Consider the following 18,922-nt stretch of genomic DNA (forward strand, 5'->3'; position numbering starts at 1 on the left):
AATTTTAAATGTGAAATATTAAATTTGAGAATATTATGACATATATATATATGTTGAAAGGCTCCGTACATGACATAGGCCACCAGATGGCCACATGCATATAGATTATTCTCTCTGCTTCCATAGTTTAGATGGTAGAGCACTCGTCTGGCAAGCGAGAGACCGTGGTTCGAGTCCCCGTCATAGGCGAAGATAGACTTGGAAGTCTGGGGGGGGGGGGCCCGATAATAATGATGTTAATTCATATATACATTTATACATTAGATCAGTCGACTCCACCTTTGACGCTGGGGGCAATGTCCCCCCCCCCCCGTATCTCCGGCCATGGTCCTAGGACATTTGTATATACCAGCGTCAAAACCGCCATTAAATGTTTGGAGAAATAGAAAGACACACACACTTACTCCATTTGTTTGCTGTCTTTCTTGACGAGCAGCTTGATGACGTGCAGGTCACCTTTCCCGGCAGCCTCGTGGATGCTCAGGGTCGCTATGAACTCCTCTTCGGAGAGACGTCGGAACGGGGACCCAAGCTTCCTGTTGCATTCTTCGTCTTCGGCTTCGTCCACGAGAGGCTGCGAGAGATGATGTGCATGTAAGTACACGCACGCACGATACCGCAATAGGGTGCATTCAACACCATCAATGGCGGAGAGCCTTCGCGCAAAGCACGTGACGTCACTGAAGAAGTCCATTTCACCTACAGGTATTGGATATACAACGAAAACGGTAAAGATATCGCACGCGTTGTCCAATGGGCTGCAGGTGGAATGGACTTCTCCAGTGACGTCAAAGCTTCGCGCGGAGGTCTTCTGCTATACATGGTGTTGGTGCAGTAACCCACATCATATAATTTTCTCGAAATTAAGAAAATGGAGAATACATTCTTTTGGAAAATTCGGGATCAAAAGAATGCAGAATATGTGGTCGGATGCAAATGCAGTAGCGTTAGTTGCTAATGGGCAATCGTATAAAGCCGGACCCACACCCGCAGCGCCACGCAGCTTCGACCCGCGGAAAAGCCAGTCTTGAGGCGCTAGCGATTACAGTGGTCGACTTTGCGTAGCCACAACCCGTAAAAGGTTTTTCCGCGGGGTGGAAGCTATTAGCGCTGTGGGTTAAGACTTACGAGAGTTGGCGTCTGTTCGCCCAAGAGACGCGTCTGGAGCATGGTGCATAGAACATCAGCCTCGGACCCAACATCAGTGTTGTCCAAGCCATCTTCAGTGACGAGTTTATTGTAGATTAAGATCCATGGGCCAGAGTATCTCCTAACATTTGACACCATCTCCACAGTAACCTCGGAAATATTAGCTTTGAGGGGGGGGGGCGCCCAATAATTCTATGCCCTTTCAATATTTCCAATAACTTTACGGCTACGTAAAGATCGAGATTAATTTGATCTGGAGGGATTCTCTGCGACTCCATTTCCCCAACATCAGGGAAAGAAACCGATATTGGCGACGAAAGTGCCATGGTCAGGTATCATGTTAGGTGACCGTACGAAATTGCGCGTGTTTGACAGAGATCTCTTCTCACGAGTGCTCAGAGGTCTAGAAACCTATGTGCTTTGTGCCTACTCTGTCCCCTCTCATGGAAGACAACGCTCGTCCGCATAGAGCTGAACCTTATGGACGATATTCGGCGGAGGAATTGGCCAGCCAGATCTCCAGTTCCGAAACCAGTTTGGATACGTCTGGAATTCACATGGGAAGGTGACTGTCTTCGCGGAGCTAAGAGTTGTTTTGGTGCAGGTGTTAGGAGCCGCTGACGTAGAAACTCGCCAAATACCTCATTAAAAATATGATACCCCATATTGTCTATAAGTGGTGGCCACATGTCCCGTTAGTTTAATTCCTGTTAGTTTTCCCAAACATCGTTCATTATTTGACATTTCTTTTCATTATCATTATGGGCCATTTAAGTATTACGTAAGCAGATTTTCAGCCATTTTTGACCCTCCCCCCCCACCTGTCAGCAAAATTTCGTCAGCAGCTTAGAACATTTCATATCTTCAAAAAGGGGTGGTTGATGACGTAAGCAACCTTCAAATCCCCTCGCTCCCTCGATGCTGACGTAATACTTGAATGACCCCTTACTCACAATCATGAGTGGGTTCTCTCGCAGTAGTATGGTATGAACGTGCTACGGTAGTATGGAGTAGTAATAACACAGCAGTATGGTATGTATAACAAGCTTTACACAGAAACAAACTTCACATCAGGTTTCACTACACGTACACGCACATTCCCGCATGTACCAATTCGTTAGAGGTTCCGCAAAGGAATATGGACGACGTGCATGTCTGGGTTTAGTAGTAGTAGTAGTAGTAGTATGGTAGGTATGATCTCTGTACTGCATTTCATTAAATTATGTCCAGTATTTTTGAATGAATTCAAGGGATTGTGTTTGTGTTCTTATGATTTTGAACACCAGTGTATACAAGAGGTGCCCGAGTGTCGTGGTGGTAGGATGCTCGTCTACCACCGTGAAGGTTGCCGTCAGGTCCGGATAGATAGACGGCACCTTCATTTCCAGCCAAACTCGTTGATGGCGGTGAGTTGCAGTTTAGCGATATGGCCTGAGTTGCTGTGTGTGTGTGGGTGAAGTAGAAGGTATAAGATTAGAAAAATAAGATGTTTATACGTACATTAGCTTTTCGGACTATTTCAGGTTCGAACGGGAAGTCGGCGGTGAGAAAATCCGGGCTCTTCGGCTTCGGCATCGACGCGGCAACGCCATTAGGTGTCGGTGACTTGCTGTTGGACACGACGACGACGTTCTCCCTGCTGCCGCCGGGTTTTGGGGAAGCGCTGTTTCGCCTTCTTCGTTCCCTTTCTGAATTGACACGAAATACACACGAGTTTTAGAACAAAATCTCACGACTGAGTGTCGACACGTTTAATTCCATGATGGTGTGGCAACAGTGAAATAACGAGTCCTGAAGGCGATAGGTCGGTTGTTCGCTATTTGTCAGGGACGTTGTTTGTTTTTCTGTGGCATCACCAGGGCCACAGAAAAACAACATCTTCGTGCGGACGCAACGGGCCGCTAAATTTTTGGTGCCGCAAAAGGGGATAAAAATGTTTTGATTACATTTTGACTTCAACTTTTTAACCATAATACCCCTATGGTTGTGCCACCATTAAAAGCAATAGCTTAAAATTCAGCCCAAGATAGAGAGCCTCTAAGTTTGAGGGCCGGGGTAGATACGGTCGATCCCGCTTATAACGTTTCCCCGCCTTAGTAGGACTTATTTTCATGGTCCTAACTCTAACAACTTCTCATTAAGAGTTCCCGTTTAAAGCGTTTTCTCGTTTACAACCTTTTTTTCATGACGATTTTTTGAAAAACGTTATAAGCGGGATCCACTGTAATCGGTTTTCTAGCCCCGAGAGCCCTAAACTTTGAAGTGCCTGGGGGCGCACTCGCAATTTTTCACTGGGAAGCGGACACTTGTCCGTATTTATTGCAAAATGACATTTTTTTACGACCACGAAGTAGTTTTACAGTTGTTTTTGGACGCCAGTGTGAACCTGGTGGGCACCAGAGTACCCTGGGGTATTGGAAACCCCCTGTTCAAAGGGGCCGCAATTTTTTTTTTTTTTTTTTTTGCACCGGGCCGCTAAATACTTAGACCCGTCCATGGGCATCACTCGATTTATAATTTGTTATATTTTCGAATTTTAAATTTCTGTATATGCTACAACCCGCCGATTAGAGGGCTATTACGTACATAAGGGGTTTCACGCTTTGTTTCACGAAATGCACCCCCCTCCAACCTTATGTATACTAACTATAATAGTATGTAACTGCACATACAGGACGAGTCAGATAGCCTACACATCTACGTTCACCGAATAGCACGAATATATAGATCCGAATAGATGCAGTTGTTGGGCCGAGATGAAGTGGCAGTTCCTAATCACCACCATTCTTATTTCTGTGACATTTTCTGTTCCTAAATCACGTCCCACTTCACTGAAGCGCGCACGGAATCATAACCGTATCAATTACAGCGACACCTCGACGCAATTCGAAGCACGGAACCAGAAAACATATCGTTGTAGAGCAGCGGTTCTCAACATTTCTTGACTCGCGGAATCCTTTTCATCATATAATTTGTATGACGGAGCCCTGTTTGACTCGAGAAGCCCTTTTTTGTACATAATTTTTACGGCAGAACATTGTAGACTTCTCTTATTTACTTATCTATCAAATTTACTGATTCATTTTATTTTCTTCGAGTCGCCGCTCCCCTGGGAGGTGCACACGGAGCACCGGTTGAGAACCGCTGTTGTAGGTTGTAGAGGGATTACCATTTTATCGGGAGTTAACCTTACCATCATGCTCTACCAAATTTCTGCTTCGCAACAAAAAAAAAATTTAATTAATTGGTCAATTAATAAAATTCAGTTTGTTGTTTTGTCCCTGCAAAGAGCTTCACTGCATCACACTTTTGTATACTATTCAAAAAGTGGCTCCGTTAACACTTTCGAGGGCACGTTGCGTGATACATTGTTGTTATTAGACGCCTTTAGAGAAGCACAAAAACTGGTTGGGGATCTACAAATACATTAGAAGTGATTTATGACAATAACATACACATTCACGATAGATTCGATAGCGATAGGGAACGAGGGGGGGATACAGAGCTCCCTGTTGGGAGGGATGATTTTTCTAATTGTTGTGAATGGGTTGACATACATCCCATATTGTTCAGTATTTTCGTGACTTTCTCAGAGGAAAGATTGTTTTATTTTCGTTTAAAATAAGTTGATAAAAGTAATTTTCAGCAAATTATTTGAATGTAATAATATTCCATATGAAAGTTCCAAAAATTTCATGGGGGGGGGGGGGTGCCCCCTGTACTGCACTTGTGGCGGGGCGCGATGAAAATTATGATTGAAAATTGGGTCGCAAATACTAAAAGATTGAGAAACGCTGGCATAAAGTATTTTGAGGTATGCGCTCAAGAATGATATGGAAAGCAACAGTGTCACTCTAACAGTTACGGTTACAGTGAGAAAATTTCGAAAATATCAAATGGCAACACCAAGTTTTTTGTATTGGAATGTGATCTGCATTGTGAAAAACCCTAAATAGCGTTCGAACGGCAACTGTAGCATGAAAATCACCGGCGGTAGATAGGCTAAAAGTGAGGACAACCAATGAGGACAGAGAAGCAGCATAAAATAAAGCATTTTATTGTGTTTTCCACATGACCTTGTGGAGGACTAATCAGGCTGGGATCGAAGAAACGGTGTGACGAATGAAACGAACATTAATGCTCTGGTGCACGGCAAAGTCCTTTTTCCTTGCCTAGCTCCGGGGATTTTCGTGCTACAGGTGCCATTCCAACGCTATTTAGTGTTTTTCAGTATGGAGATCGCATTCCAATACAAAAAAACTTGGTGTTGCCATTTGATATTTTCGAAATTTTCTCACTGTAACCGTAACTGTTAGAGTGACACTGTTGCTTTCCATATCATTCTTGAGCGCATACCTCAAAATACCTTATGCCAAAATTTCATTCAGTTTCTGTGAATGGTATGATAGTTAGGGGCCCATATGTCGGGATAGTTTTTTTATAATTACCCCGTATTTCAATTATCACAAAAATTAGAAACTTTGCCTGGTTTTAATTTATGCAAAAATTGCCACGTTTTCAAGACAAATAAATTCAATTGGTCGACGCGTTTCGGCTCTTCAATGGAGAGCCGTCGTGAGGACCTCGTGGTCAGAATTCCCACGAATGAGTCGTGGAGGGGTGATGTTTACGTCTGGTCGTCCGAAGAGTTCACCTTTGTATTTGCTGCGTCCGAGTGGTCTTTGGATGCGAATTGGGGAGCCATCTGTTGTAAAGTGTTGAAAGTTTTGTCACGACTGAGGTTAATAAAGCCTGTCCAAACTGACGAAATAGGTGGCGTGTTTCTTCCATCATTAACGAGGAAATTCTGGCATGTTCTGATGAAGTATCCCTCGAGAAAATTCAGTTCGGAAACTGATTAATGATGGAAGAAACACGCCACCTATTTCGTCAGCTTGGATAGGCTTTATTAACCTCAGTCGTGACAAAATTTTCAACACTTTGCAACAGATGGCTCCCCTATTCGCATCCAAAGACCACTCGGACGCAGCAAATATAAAGGCGAACTCTTCGGGCGAAAAGATTCTTTCAAGACTCTTTGTCTTGAAAACGTTTCAATTTTTGTATAAATATATTTCAAAATTTCTTCAAAAATACCGTTATAGATAGATTCATCGTAGTAAAGGATATCGTTGTATCGGGTTATCATTAGACTATAGGCAATTCCAAAACTATCGTTGTATAGAAGGATATGCCGTTATATTTAGTATCGTTGTAGCGAGGTTTCACAGCATAAGCCTTCGATGTCAGTACACGTTCGAAACATTTAAAAAAACACTATTAGAATTCAATATAATTTGATCATTTTTGTCGCACCACGGGGTTATTTTCTGCACACGAGGGCTAATTAGACCGGGCCCTACAATTTATTGCGGATTCTGAACGGCAGCCTATTTTTTACACTCATCGAGAGGGGTTGGTGCACTAACCCCTCGGTGTGGGACTCCCTGCGGTAGCGATATTTTTCTGTGGCCATGTTGCCGTTTTACTCCTGTGCCAGGAAAGTTTTCTGTCAGGGACAAACCGGATATCGAACCCGCGACACTTCTAAACATCCTCTGGTACTTTAGGCGAGTATCTTATCGACTTGAGCTACCTCGCCCCGAGAGAGTTCGATATATGTAACGGCGTTATACGATACTGTGGTGTCGATGGCCTTTGAAATCTTTTTCGTGTCGTGTAAGTCCTCGACGGAACAAATGAGGTACCGTGATCGCGGGCTACGTGTAAAAGCCAATTAGAAAACCTTCTAAAGGATCAATATTGTCGATTGAATTTCAGGAGATATCTCATTAAGACTGAGAAAAAGTCAAAAAAGCCCGACACATTCAGGTCTTATATAATAATTTGTGGGTGTGTCTGAAGAGTTCTGTCAATTTCAGACGATCATCCCCTGAGGCGAGTTGTTATCGTTTTGTTCCCGAAGAGGTGACTTCAATTGAAGCGAAACAATGGTCGTTGCCTGAACTTATTTTCTCTGAGAATTTCCGACTTCGAGGAATGCATTTAACAAGAGACAAAAAACCTCATTGTGTGAAAAAAAGTAAAAAAATATATATTATATTATACAAATAACAATGGCAACAACAGGCAAATGCCCAACGAGGTGCCTGAAAAAAGAAAAAAGATACCTATAAAAAAATATGGATCTCTCTCTCTCTCTCACACACACAAATGTGAACAAAATACAGCAACTCAATATAAATAAAAGCATAGGGGGCCATTAAAGTATTCCGTAAGCAGATTTTCAGCCATTTTTGACCCCCTTCAGAGGATTCTCTGCTTGAGTGACCCTAGTTGCATCCACAATAGTGATACCATTCAGCTCGTAAATTAAACGTGTTTTGTTCGAACTAAAATGAGCGATCATGCACTTGTCAACACTAAACGTCATGCTCCATTCATTTGCCCATGTTCCAATCCTGTTCAAGTTGGTCTTGAGCAACTACGTATCGCTTTGATTCACGACAACCCCTATTAGCTTCACGCCATCTGCGAATTTGCTAACAATCCCGTCGATACCCTGATGGAGTTCATCAAAAAAAAAGTATGAGGCCCAAGGCCACTTCTTGAGGGACGCCATTTCTCCCACCAGTCCAATCAGTAACTCCCCCGTTCACCATAACCCGTTGTGACCTACCTTTCAATCACACACGATTCTATCTAATTCAACAAGTTGCCCCCAATCTCTTGTAAATGCTTCAAGGACCAGATCGAATGCATCCTGGAAATCAAGATAAACAACATCGACGTGTTTTGCCTTCTCGCAAAGCTTTAGTCACGTGATCATAGAAGCAAGAGGGTTGGTTACTCACATGACTTCCCCTTTTCTGAACCCAAGTTGGTTTTTTCCGACAATACGTTATTTTCGTCTATCCACTTCACCAATCGCATTGACCTTAGTAAGGCCGGTATTGCACTATAAAAGATTGATAAAAATTATTTTATAAAACTTGAAAAATGTAACCAATAAGCACATCTGTTACGTTCGAGCGAACTTAACTGATCCGCCTATTGGTTGCATTTTTCAAGTTTTATAAACGAACTTTTATCAAACTTTTATAGTGTAATCCCGGCGTAAGTCAAACGGCAGATTCCCAACGCTTGATCCCCTTGCTTAATTGGACCATCTGATTCCTAACCCTTCTGTTTCACATCAGAGCTTTTCTTAGGGAAGTTGCATTTACGTACGACCGCAAGCAGCCGCGAAAGGGGAAGGGCATCAAAATAACTCAGTTTCATCGATGAAAACGTTGACAAATAAATTTAAATAACATAAAAACTGACGAAAATTCTTCATCCCACGATGGAGTCCTACGACATGGGCGGAGATACAGCCCCTCTCCCCCCACTGTCAAAGGCGGAGTCGACTGATCTAATGCATATACGAATTGACATCATCGTGGCCCCACCCCCAACAATAATGACCATGCCTCCTCAGACTTCCAATCTCCGCCTGTGTCCCAAGGGCTCTGCGTGCACCTCCCAGGGGCTCCACGGTGACTCGAGGAAAATAATATAAATCAGTAAATTTGATAGATGAACAAATAAAAGAGGCCTACGGGTTCTGCCATAAAAATTATGTACAAAAAAGGGTTCCTCGAGTCAAACAGGGCTCCGCCATAAAAATTTATCCTGGTACTTGACACCACTTGTGTATATATGCATTCACATCATCATCATATTGCCCCCCCCGCCCCAGCAATAATGGCCATGCCCCCCTCCCCACCAGACTTCAGGGTTTATTTCCTCCTATGTCCTACGATTAATTTCACACTCCCCTTCCCGCCACATCCTGTTAAAGCGGCCCAGCAGCTCCACATAAAAAAAAAATTGAACCCCCCCCCCCAATAAAATCACAAATTTCCAAAGCTGTCTTGTAGTGATCGTTGTTCGATCACGTGTTATCATTAATCGTGCCATCGTTTAAGGAAGGCTAGCAATTACGATAATCACGCCCGATCAGAGATGAGTGTTCTTCAAGAAATTTACACGATAAGTACCGATAATTAAGCGTTATTATCATTTTCATTATTATACATACAAGACGAGTGTGTGTGCGATTTGTTTGTTTTTTTAATGCCTCTCGAATACTGCGAGTGCCCTGGGAATTTCCCTGGGAAATGGCGGCATCAAATTCTGGACATTTCCCCCCCCCAATCGATATACTTCCATATTTAATGCTGTTGTTTCTTTATTTTAGTGGAAGGTAGGTGCTTCGTGTGCACTAATTATTTATTGGCGGAGGTGGAGTAGGAACGAGTAAAGACGTTCATGAATATTTAGCACGTTATGGGATAAGTTATTATTTTGGAGAATGTTTTTTTCTTGGTGTTTTTATTATGTGTCTGTGTGATATTGGATATTATAATGCGATTCACACGCGATGTTTTCTTTTTTTGAGCCTGCCAATTTGGAATCGTGCCAATCAGGTCTCAACTACGATTATACTCGCTCTTATATGTGCCAAAGGCGTGATACTTTTTCTCAAATGGATTGCGTATATGAACCGTTTCCGTGCCAAGATTTTTCAATATAATGGGCCCGAACCCCTGGATATCTTGAGAGCCTTTATGGCGAGACGGTATGGAATTGTCCTTTCATTCGCCAAATGAGGTAAGTCATTTGGGGGGTGGGGGCTTATAACTCAAGAATGGACACCATAATTCTTCGAGACGAATGCGGGAAATCCAGCCAGTCATCTCCAAGAAATAGCTCAAATCAGTGTTTCGTCAAACAACGACACTCTGTATGGAAATCTATCGGCAAAATCAGGTTGATTTTGATTTTTTTCAACAACTGTGTAGAAACACATCACCAATATAGACTTGACGAGACGCCTTGATGAGGTGTAATGACGCCTCTAAGGATGTCCCCATGTCCCCCCCCCCCAACGGTGAGGCTGACAAGGGTACAGCAAATAGGCACACGGTACGGTTTTTATCATTTTTCGTTTTTTCATATTATAAATTCACTACAGTGGGATCCATGAAACATCTGACGAGAGGACTTTACCAATGACCCTAGCCTAGGGGCCCTGCTGCAAGAGGACAGCTTCAGCACATATACATACACTTTGAGCACCACTCGCTCATCCGTCATTTCCTGCCTCAAGCGAAAGGGGGAGGGGGAAGATCGCCAATTCGGAGCAAAAATCAGACAGATGCTCAGGGATCACTAATATCACATGCAGAGGCAAAAATGGAAAATTTTCTCATTGAAGAGACATTTGGACAGAGAGACAATTATCATCCATACCGTATATAGGTACTCAAGCATGTGAACAAGAGGTTTGAGACTCAAACAGCATGAGCTTCTAGGATCCGGTGCTTAGGATTACAGTAATATGGTGAGTAAATACTCAAGTTTTACCACGAATGCGAGGCTCTAACAGCCTCCCCCCCCCACTTCTCGAGAACAAAGAGGTTGGCAAAAAACTTGGCGGTATTGGTAACAGCAACCCAATAGGCAGATACAATGCATTACTACCAACAGATACCCTTTACGTTAGAGGTTCCGTAAGGAACATTAACGAGAGTATCTGTCTGGTGTTTCAAGTTTCAACCCATAGGCTGCTCAGAGCTGGGGGAAAGGGGCGATGGAGGCCATATTGGCAGTAACAGTTACCGGCCAAACTTAAAATACAAATATTACTTTATGAAAATATTGAGCCAAATCTGCTGTATCGATTAGATTCGGCCGAACTTGCAGCTGCCATGGGTTGGACAACCCTCACCTGTACAATTTAGGGAACATTGAAGATTTTACAACTGTACATATTCCAGTTTGGATCGGTTTCAATCCAATATGAAATATTCCAGTAGGCGACATTAATTTGGTGCATTTTGAAATCCGTTGTACTTGTAGTTATGATATGATCCACCGGTTTCACGTAACGAGAGGTTCATCTTACACCCACGGGGAAGATTGCAAACTGCAGAATCAAGGAAACGGTTAGCGGTCACCTGTAGGTTCAGCAGGCTCCTCCAGCTCTTTGGTCGGAGACGCTCTCATGATCAAGACTTTAGGCGACAGGACTCTCTTCTGGTCCTTCTCCTTGCGGCACAGCGTGCATTCCTCTTCGCTCAGCGACGCCGTTTCTCCGCCGACACTCAGAATGCCGGTGTTCTCGGAACCGAAGCAGGTGCTGGAACTGCAGGCGCACTCTTCTTCGTCATCCACAACGGGATCCTGATTCGTGATCTTTGCTGGTGCAGAACATGGATGAATCTGGTGAAAGAAAAGAGGTAAACAAACACATCTGTATAAGGGGGAGCTGTGGAAGTTTTGCAATGACTAGAAAACAGCTGGGCCGAGAATATTTCTATCTATACTACAACTAGAGAAGTTTTATTAAGAAGGCATCACACAAAGAATAAGGCAAATATATGCAAAATACAAAACCCCCCTAATGTACGAGTATGTAGGCACACAGTGGGGATCGTCTTCATAGAAAAAATATTCAACCGCTAATCACGCTGGCAGAGGATCCCACTTGGTTTGGATACCTCTAGACCAACCGTGGTCTCCGCTGTGTCCCCCCATAGGGATATACTGTATAAAAGCTCGTTCGTCTCAGTGGGTTGGATGCCAAATCTTAACTCTCTGTGTACGTCTGTTCGTGGTCAGAATGAAGATGGGATCCTGCGTGCAAAACTAATGCAGCGCCCTGATTGGACACTTACGAAATGGAGCTACCCGATTCGTCTATTCGAATTTTCTTATAGAATTCCCGCTCGTAATGAATCTAAGTCGTGGCGTTGTGACCAGTGGTATAGATTTATTGTCGTTCACTAGTATATTTGTGAAGGCCCGAATATATAGTAGAACCTCGATTATCCGAACACATCGGGACCGAAGGGTGTTCGGAAAATCGATTTCGAAACTAATTCGATGAAGCAAAGGAATAAATTGAATTTAAGATGAATTCGTCAGGCAAATAAAAGATGGCAGCTAAATCTGCTCCTATTCACACGTTTGTTTGCTTGTCAATCGTTTATAACTGCATACACCGTACCCAGATCTGTACCCCTTTGAGGATCCAGTGTATTATTACTAAAGAGCATGTTTCGGCCCAGAGAGCCGAATGTCCTGTATAATTGAGCCAGACAGTGTTATATTTGAAACCGCGTGGCTGGCACGGCCAGCAGAGCTCGCTCGTATGTTCTCGATTACCATTACCCTTTTTTTTGTCTTCATCGTATTAATTGTACAAATAAATATTTTATTATGTTCGCGGAAAGATTTCAATATATTTGTCAACATCCTTGACCCCCCCCCCTTCTTTCTACCGCCACACCCCCTTACTTTACTGTTTTGGAAGTGAATTGTTGTACAATAGAGCAAAACTGTCTTCGAGTTGGGAGAGAAGAGGAGTCAAGTTCCAAGGAAATACCAACTATGGAAAACTGAAAATGACTTAGGTTGAGAAGTGTTCGGTTGACCGAGTTGAAAATTAATGTTCGGATAAACGAGTTGCTACTGTATATATATATATATTTACATACACATACAGGGTGTCCTGTAATTGCTGGAATTGCCTGTATCTCATCAATCGTCCGTCGTAGAGGTATGATTCTAGTTTAAAAAATTCTCACCAGGCGTTCAAAAATTACCCTGTACCAGTTTTGAGAATGGAAATACAGCGTGTAACAAAATAAAAAAAAATCTAAATCTAAAATCTATATACGGTTCCCCCCCCCCTTCCCTGTGCTCCAACTTCTACTTAGAAAGCTGTTGCCCTTATCTCTCCTGATGCCAACAAAAAAGAAAAAATTCCATGTTTCTAAGTGCAAAATTCGCTAAGATATTCGAATTCCAAAAACGGGGGAAATTCGGGAAAGAACAACGTTAAATACGGGTAAAACGGTTTTTCGAATTCGAATATCTCAGTGAATATTTCACTTAGAAACATGGAATGTTTTTTTTTTTTGGTTGGCATCAGGAGAGACAGGGCGAAAACTTTCTAAGTAGAAGTTAGAGCAGTGGTTCTTAACCTTTTTTTGCCCGTGGCCCCCTTTGAAGCATATTTTTTTTCTCGTGGCTCCCCTGTCTCCCCCAGAGTCTTCGACCCTCATCTAGAAGCAAGGTCCTTTATACGTATTGAACTGGAGAAACCGCGAGACACCTACGTATTGAACTGATTTTTTTCAGAGAATTTGTACTGAACGAAAATTTTGCAAAAACACGATTGCTCTTCAGACCACTGGGCTTGAATTTATTGAGCTCTCCGCTAGTCCGAGTTCTATTCAGGGCCGTCTCAATATCATCGGTCCCCTAGGCAAAGTGCTGCTTGGTTGTCCCGCACTTAGGTGGAAATAAACAGCCTACATATTTCCTACTTATTTTCAAAATTTATTGTACTATACAAAATATCATTAGGTGGGGGTTCACTTATGGGCATAGAACCCCGGGCATGATCCCTCACAAGAGTGGAACTGACAGAGCTGCAGCCCGGGGATCTGAAATGGTTTTCATCATTTTTTGTTTTTTCACACGATAAATTTAATATAGAAGGGTCTGAGAGAAAAATCTAGCAGGGGGGGGGCCTACAAAAAACCCCCCAATCCTAGGGAATTTGCTGCAAAATGTAGGTGGTGAGGCCCGGGGGCTCCATGCCCTAAAATGGCCCTGGTTTTATGGATAGTTTTGTTTGATTCTGTAAGTGTATAGTCACTAATATAAAAGCTTTATTTCTTCACACCTTAATATTTCTTCTCAGCTCTCTGCAGCCCTTCAAACCACCTGTCACGGCAATTTTCCCCATTTTCTTCCGTGGTTCCCTTGAAGTATCCCATTACCAGTAGGGGACCATATGGCCTCCGGTTGAGAACCACTGAGTTAGAGCACAGGAGGACCGTACGAAAATTTAGATTTTTTTATTTTGTTACAAACTGCATTTCCACTCTGGTGCAGGGTAATTTTTGAACGCCTGTTGAGCATTCTTCAAATTGGAATCGTACGTCTACGATGGCCGGTTGATGAGATAGAGGCCGCGCTAGGACTTACAGGACACCCGGTATATATTGAGGAATTCATTAAGGATGAACTGCATGACCTACTCACCTGAGGTGCAACTTCGAAGCTTCCTTCGTGCGCCGACGTATCGCAGAGGACGTCCTCTGACATTTGCTTCGTGGTAAGTCGTCGGTTCGATCTCGGAACGCGTGGATAAACCTCGAAGGAAATGCTCCTGTTCCTCCCTCTCCTTTCTGCAGCGACGTTTGGCGCGAGGTCTTCCGAAATCCTGGTCCTCGTTCCTGAAGGGCTTTCCGCAGTCGAAGGCTTGTATCCCGGCTCGACGTAGCCCATGGAGAATTCCTTGGCGTCGCCTCCTCGGACGACATTCGTCAAGTCGTTCGTCATGTCGATGCTGATGGTGTCGCTCCGACTGCTCGACGAAGAAGCAGTCGCAGCGGCCGCTTCTATGGCCGTCCGGACCGTCGTGTTCGAAGAGCACGAGATTCTGTCGGAATCGTTCTGGAACTGAGCTTCGTCTGGCACGTCGATCACCACGAAGTTGGACGTCGTCCCCCCGGGATCGAACCCGGTCATCTCGTCGCGTTCAAAAGTATTCGCTACCTCCGTCTGGAATGGTTTAGATCTCGATGGCTTGATGTTTGCTTCGCCTACACCGGGTCCGTCGTCTATCTGATTGGCTTTGAACGTCTTCGATACGGCGTTTGGCTCCCTCTTGACCAGGGTCACTTTCGTGTGGAGGATCTTCGAGGCTTTCTTGGAGTTTTCCGAACGTCTCCTACGGGGACTACTTCTCTCCAGGACGTTGGAGTACTGCTCGGGCTCTGCGTAGTTCCGTGAACGGGGCTCGTGATTCCCACCCACGGATCGGACTCGGTTGAGCTTATGAAACGAGTTTCGACGCGATTTCTGATGGTCGTCACCAAAATCTTCCGCCAAAGGCCCATCTTTTTTGTCGCCGACATTTTTCTCGGTACCAGAAGAATGCTCGACGTTATACTCCAATTGCTCCGTCGCGATCGGTTGACGATAATCATTGATTTCGCCCCTGTGTGCCCTGCCGTCGATATTACTCACGGACAAGCTGCTCTTGTAGCTCTTCCTGCGCCTCCTGGTCATGTCCCATTTGTTCTCACCATCCCTCGAATTGGGATAGTCTACATCGCTGTCCAGCCTCTGCAAAGATCTCGTCCTAAAACTGAAGTTATCTGCTAAGGTATTGCGTCGCGATAATGGATTTGGCGAATAAACTCTAAGATTTATCCCATCGTCCTCACCGGTGATCTGTCCTTTCCTTCTGTGATGAGGACCCTCACGCCAAGAGTTGTCCCTTTGGTGGCGGGTCCGCACAGGGCTCCTTGTTTCTCGCAGATCCGCCGATGACCGTCTTCTGGGACTCGTGCTCTTGCTTCCACGATTGAGCACTCCTCCGTCGAGCGGATCGAGGGAAAGAAGGTTGTTGTGGTGATGGTGGTGATGTCGCTGCTCCTGCTGTTGTTGTTGACAAAAAACGCAGGTGACTGATCCTCTCCGTGAATTCCTATGACTTTTCGACGTCTTATCGTCAATCACCGGAAATACCGGTGATTGTCTGTCTTGGCGATAACTCGAAGGATCGACAACTTTTGATCCGCGTCTTATAGTGTTTGGCGAATAATGTTTAGGAGACTTCGACTCCGGTTCGCCATAGAAAGCATCTTTAGTCCTTGCTATTGAGCGTGCCCTTGGCGATGCGTGATGCTGCTGGTGTCTCCTTGTAGCGTGCCTGAGTTTGCGTTGGTTCTCGGGGCTTTGATTAGTGACTTTCGAGTTCCTTTGGTGGTAACTTGGCGAATTTCTTTGGTCCCTTGGAACCCTCTGAAGGTCCTTCTCGTAAAGCCTTACCAACGTCCTTCTTCTCATTTCCGCGTCGGGGACGTCCATTGAACAGCAGCAGGAACACATCGATTCAGCGACACGACCGCTGCAGCAACACACGTCACTGCTGCCGCTGCTGTCGCTTCCACTCGCGCCAAGGCGACAGTAGCAGCACCTTTTCGTCGAATCATCCGATTCTTCGGGGTTGCCGCTACTACTACTACTACTCGACGACGCCTGCGACGAACTCGCCGTCGTAGAAGGCGCATTATTGTCGAGTCCCGACGTCGAAGAGTTCGACGAGAAGGTATCGCCGTCGGGTGCGACGCCGCTCGCAGTGTATCCGGAGTTCGGCGCGGTTCTGTCGTATTTCCGACGCAGGATGACTTGGCCCCCGTTTGACGTCGTCGTCGTCCTCCTACCCTTGAACGACGAGGATAAGGACGAGTCGGATGCATCCAGACTGTCCTGAGTCCTGATAGGTAACTTCTTCGCGGTGGGTCTAGCTGGCGGAGGGCAACCAGCAGCCCTGGGCGCTTCGATTCTCGTCTCTGCGTTCCGACTGACGCTGTTGTCGTGGTGCTCGTAGTTGCCCTCGGAACGACGCCGGGCTAACTGGATCTCGGATACTGTTTTGGAATGTAACTCAGATGCGCTTCCGCCGAGTGCGAAACGTCTTGGGCCTTCAAAGAAAGGAAAAACGCATTAGAAAAAACGAATGAATGCGAAATTCGTTCATTCACATCTTTTATAGGACCACCCCCCCCCCCCCCTCCCTCCAAGAATTTTTCAGCTCTTACATGGCCGTCCAAGAAGTAAAAGGTGACGCAGGACTGCTTTTATATAGTCTTTGAAGAGGCCATTCAGCTTTTTTACGGTCCTCGAAGAAACTATTCAGCTTTTATAGGACCCTTCAAGATTTATTCAGCTTTTATACGGCCACCCAAGAAGTATTTAAGGGACACAGGACTGATTTTTTATGGTTCTTGAAGAGACCATCCAGCCTTTTTACGGTCCTGGAAAAGGCTATCGAGCTTTTATACGGACCTAGGAAAGACTATGAAGGTGTTTGAAGAGACTACCCAGCTTTTTACGGTCCTTCCTAAATCCTAAATATGACATAGTCGCCTGTGGGTTCCGACTGAAATTGGCAAACAGTGCATACCCCTGAGTCATTTGTTAGCCATCCTGGACTAGTAGTGCGATTTTCGCCATGGTTGTATATGTTTTATTTTTAAACTACTTAGAGTTTAATATTACCCACATTGGGTTATTAATCTAGGGAGAAAAGAAAGCTTAAGTAGGCTGGAGGGGAAATAAAAAGCAGAAAGTGTCACTCAATAGGGCAGTGACAGAATGTCACTTCATCAGCCTGTTAGGACGTCATTAAGTTATAATTAATGCTATTCTTTTAACACTAATCATTCATCATAATGTATATATTACCTACTCTCATTTTTATATTTAGCGTCAACTGTATATCATATTAATAAATGCGATTATATGTTATTAAATGCAGTTAATTATGATTATTTGATTAAATATATATATTATCTTTAAAATTTGATATTTTGCAGTTGGTATAATTATTTACACTATATATAGTTGCTTATATACATTTTTCACAATCCCGGTACCTCCGGTCTTTTCATAACCAGAAAGTTTTTGGGTCTGGAGAAAGCTGATACCTGATCTTTTGGGTAAGTGGATATTTCCCTAAGATGTTGGTATTCTGACTCTTCAAGAGTTTGGAAGAGATTATTAGCCAGCTTTTGTGCAAATGCGTGTATGGTGGGCATTCCTATATCGTTTCTTATACTTCTATTCCTGATGAACCAATTGGCTCCCAGCATAGCTCTTATTGTTTTGTTTTGATATTGTTCTAATTTAACCCTGTGTTGATTGCTCGAGTAGAGCCACACTGGTGCAGCATATAAAAGTATGGATCTGATAGCCATTTTGTATACATTTAATTTGTTCTTGATTGCTTGCAAGTATGCGTTTTAAAGTGTGTTTTGCTACGTCTGCTCTTTGTATTACATAATTGCGTTGTTGCGCAAATGTCAATCGTTTGTCAATTATTATTCCCAAGTATTTAGTACTTATAACAGATTCAATAAATTTCCCCCAACCACTATTCCGGCATCTGGGGGGTAGATCTAGTTTTCCTGTGATCCACATAAATACTGTCTTGTTTGCATTAAGTTTAACTCTGCTGTTTTCGCACCGTGTTTCGACTTGATCAATTAATTCTTGTAAATTACTAATGCCTTCTGTGGTTTTCTATCTGTACAAATTATCATTGAATCGTCTGCGTACAGCGCAGTAATACCCTTAATTGCCACTGGAAAATCATTCATGTGATAATTATGTTATGGCTAATTGTGTTATGGCATTACGGTCCTTGAAAACATCATCTAGCTTTTATAGGACCCTAAAAGATTTATTCAGCTTTTATACGGCCACCCAAGAAGTAATTAAGGGGGCACACAGGACTGATTTTTTATGGTTCTTAAAGAAACCATCCAGCGTTTTGACGGTCCTGGGAAAAACTATCCAGCTTTCATACGGTCCCGGAAAGACTATCTAGCTTTTTTACGGACCTGGGAAAGACTACCCAGCTTTTATACGGTCCTGGGAAAGACTATCCAGGAAAGGATAGGTTCCTGGAAAGACTATCTAGTTTTTATACAGTCCTTGAAGGAACTATCCAGTTTGTATGGGACCCTCCAAGATTTTTTCAGATTTTTTTACTGTCGTTCAAGAAGTGAAAGTAACACAAGACCGCTTTCATGTGGCGTTTGAAGAGACTACCCAGCTTTTTTTACGGTCCTTGAAGACTCTATCTAGCTTTTATAGGACCCTTCAAGATTTTTTCAGCTTTTATACGGCCATCCAACAAGTAATTAAAAGGTACCCAGGACTACTTTTATACACG

General features: G+C 43.8%; 1 protein-coding gene across 1 annotated transcript in view; it reads right to left on the reverse strand.

Moving 5' to 3' along the window:
• LOC149068450 (uncharacterized) overlaps positions 1 to 18,922 on the reverse strand; it is a 57,034-nt gene that overhangs the window by 12,111 nt on the left and 26,001 nt on the right. The window contains exons 5-8 of the mRNA XM_089251635.1: positions 14,215 to 16,667; positions 11,115 to 11,379; positions 2,650 to 2,837; positions 405 to 574 (exon numbers count right to left, since the gene is read on the reverse strand). Of these exons, the coding sequence (XP_089107761.1) occupies positions 405 to 574; positions 2,650 to 2,837; positions 11,115 to 11,379; positions 14,215 to 16,071 (2,480 nt within the window). The 5' untranslated portion in view covers positions 16,072 to 16,667. The remainder of the gene's footprint in view (positions 1 to 404; positions 575 to 2,649; positions 2,838 to 11,114; positions 11,380 to 14,214; positions 16,668 to 18,922) is intronic.

The sequence above is a fragment of the Pholcus phalangioides genome, unplaced genomic scaffold (assembly GCF_987345545.1).
Source record: "Pholcus phalangioides strain wild (caught in Gottingen) unplaced genomic scaffold, Ppha-v1.0 ptg000027l_1, whole genome shotgun sequence".
NCBI lineage: Eukaryota > Metazoa > Arthropoda > Arachnida > Araneae > Pholcidae > Pholcus > Pholcus phalangioides.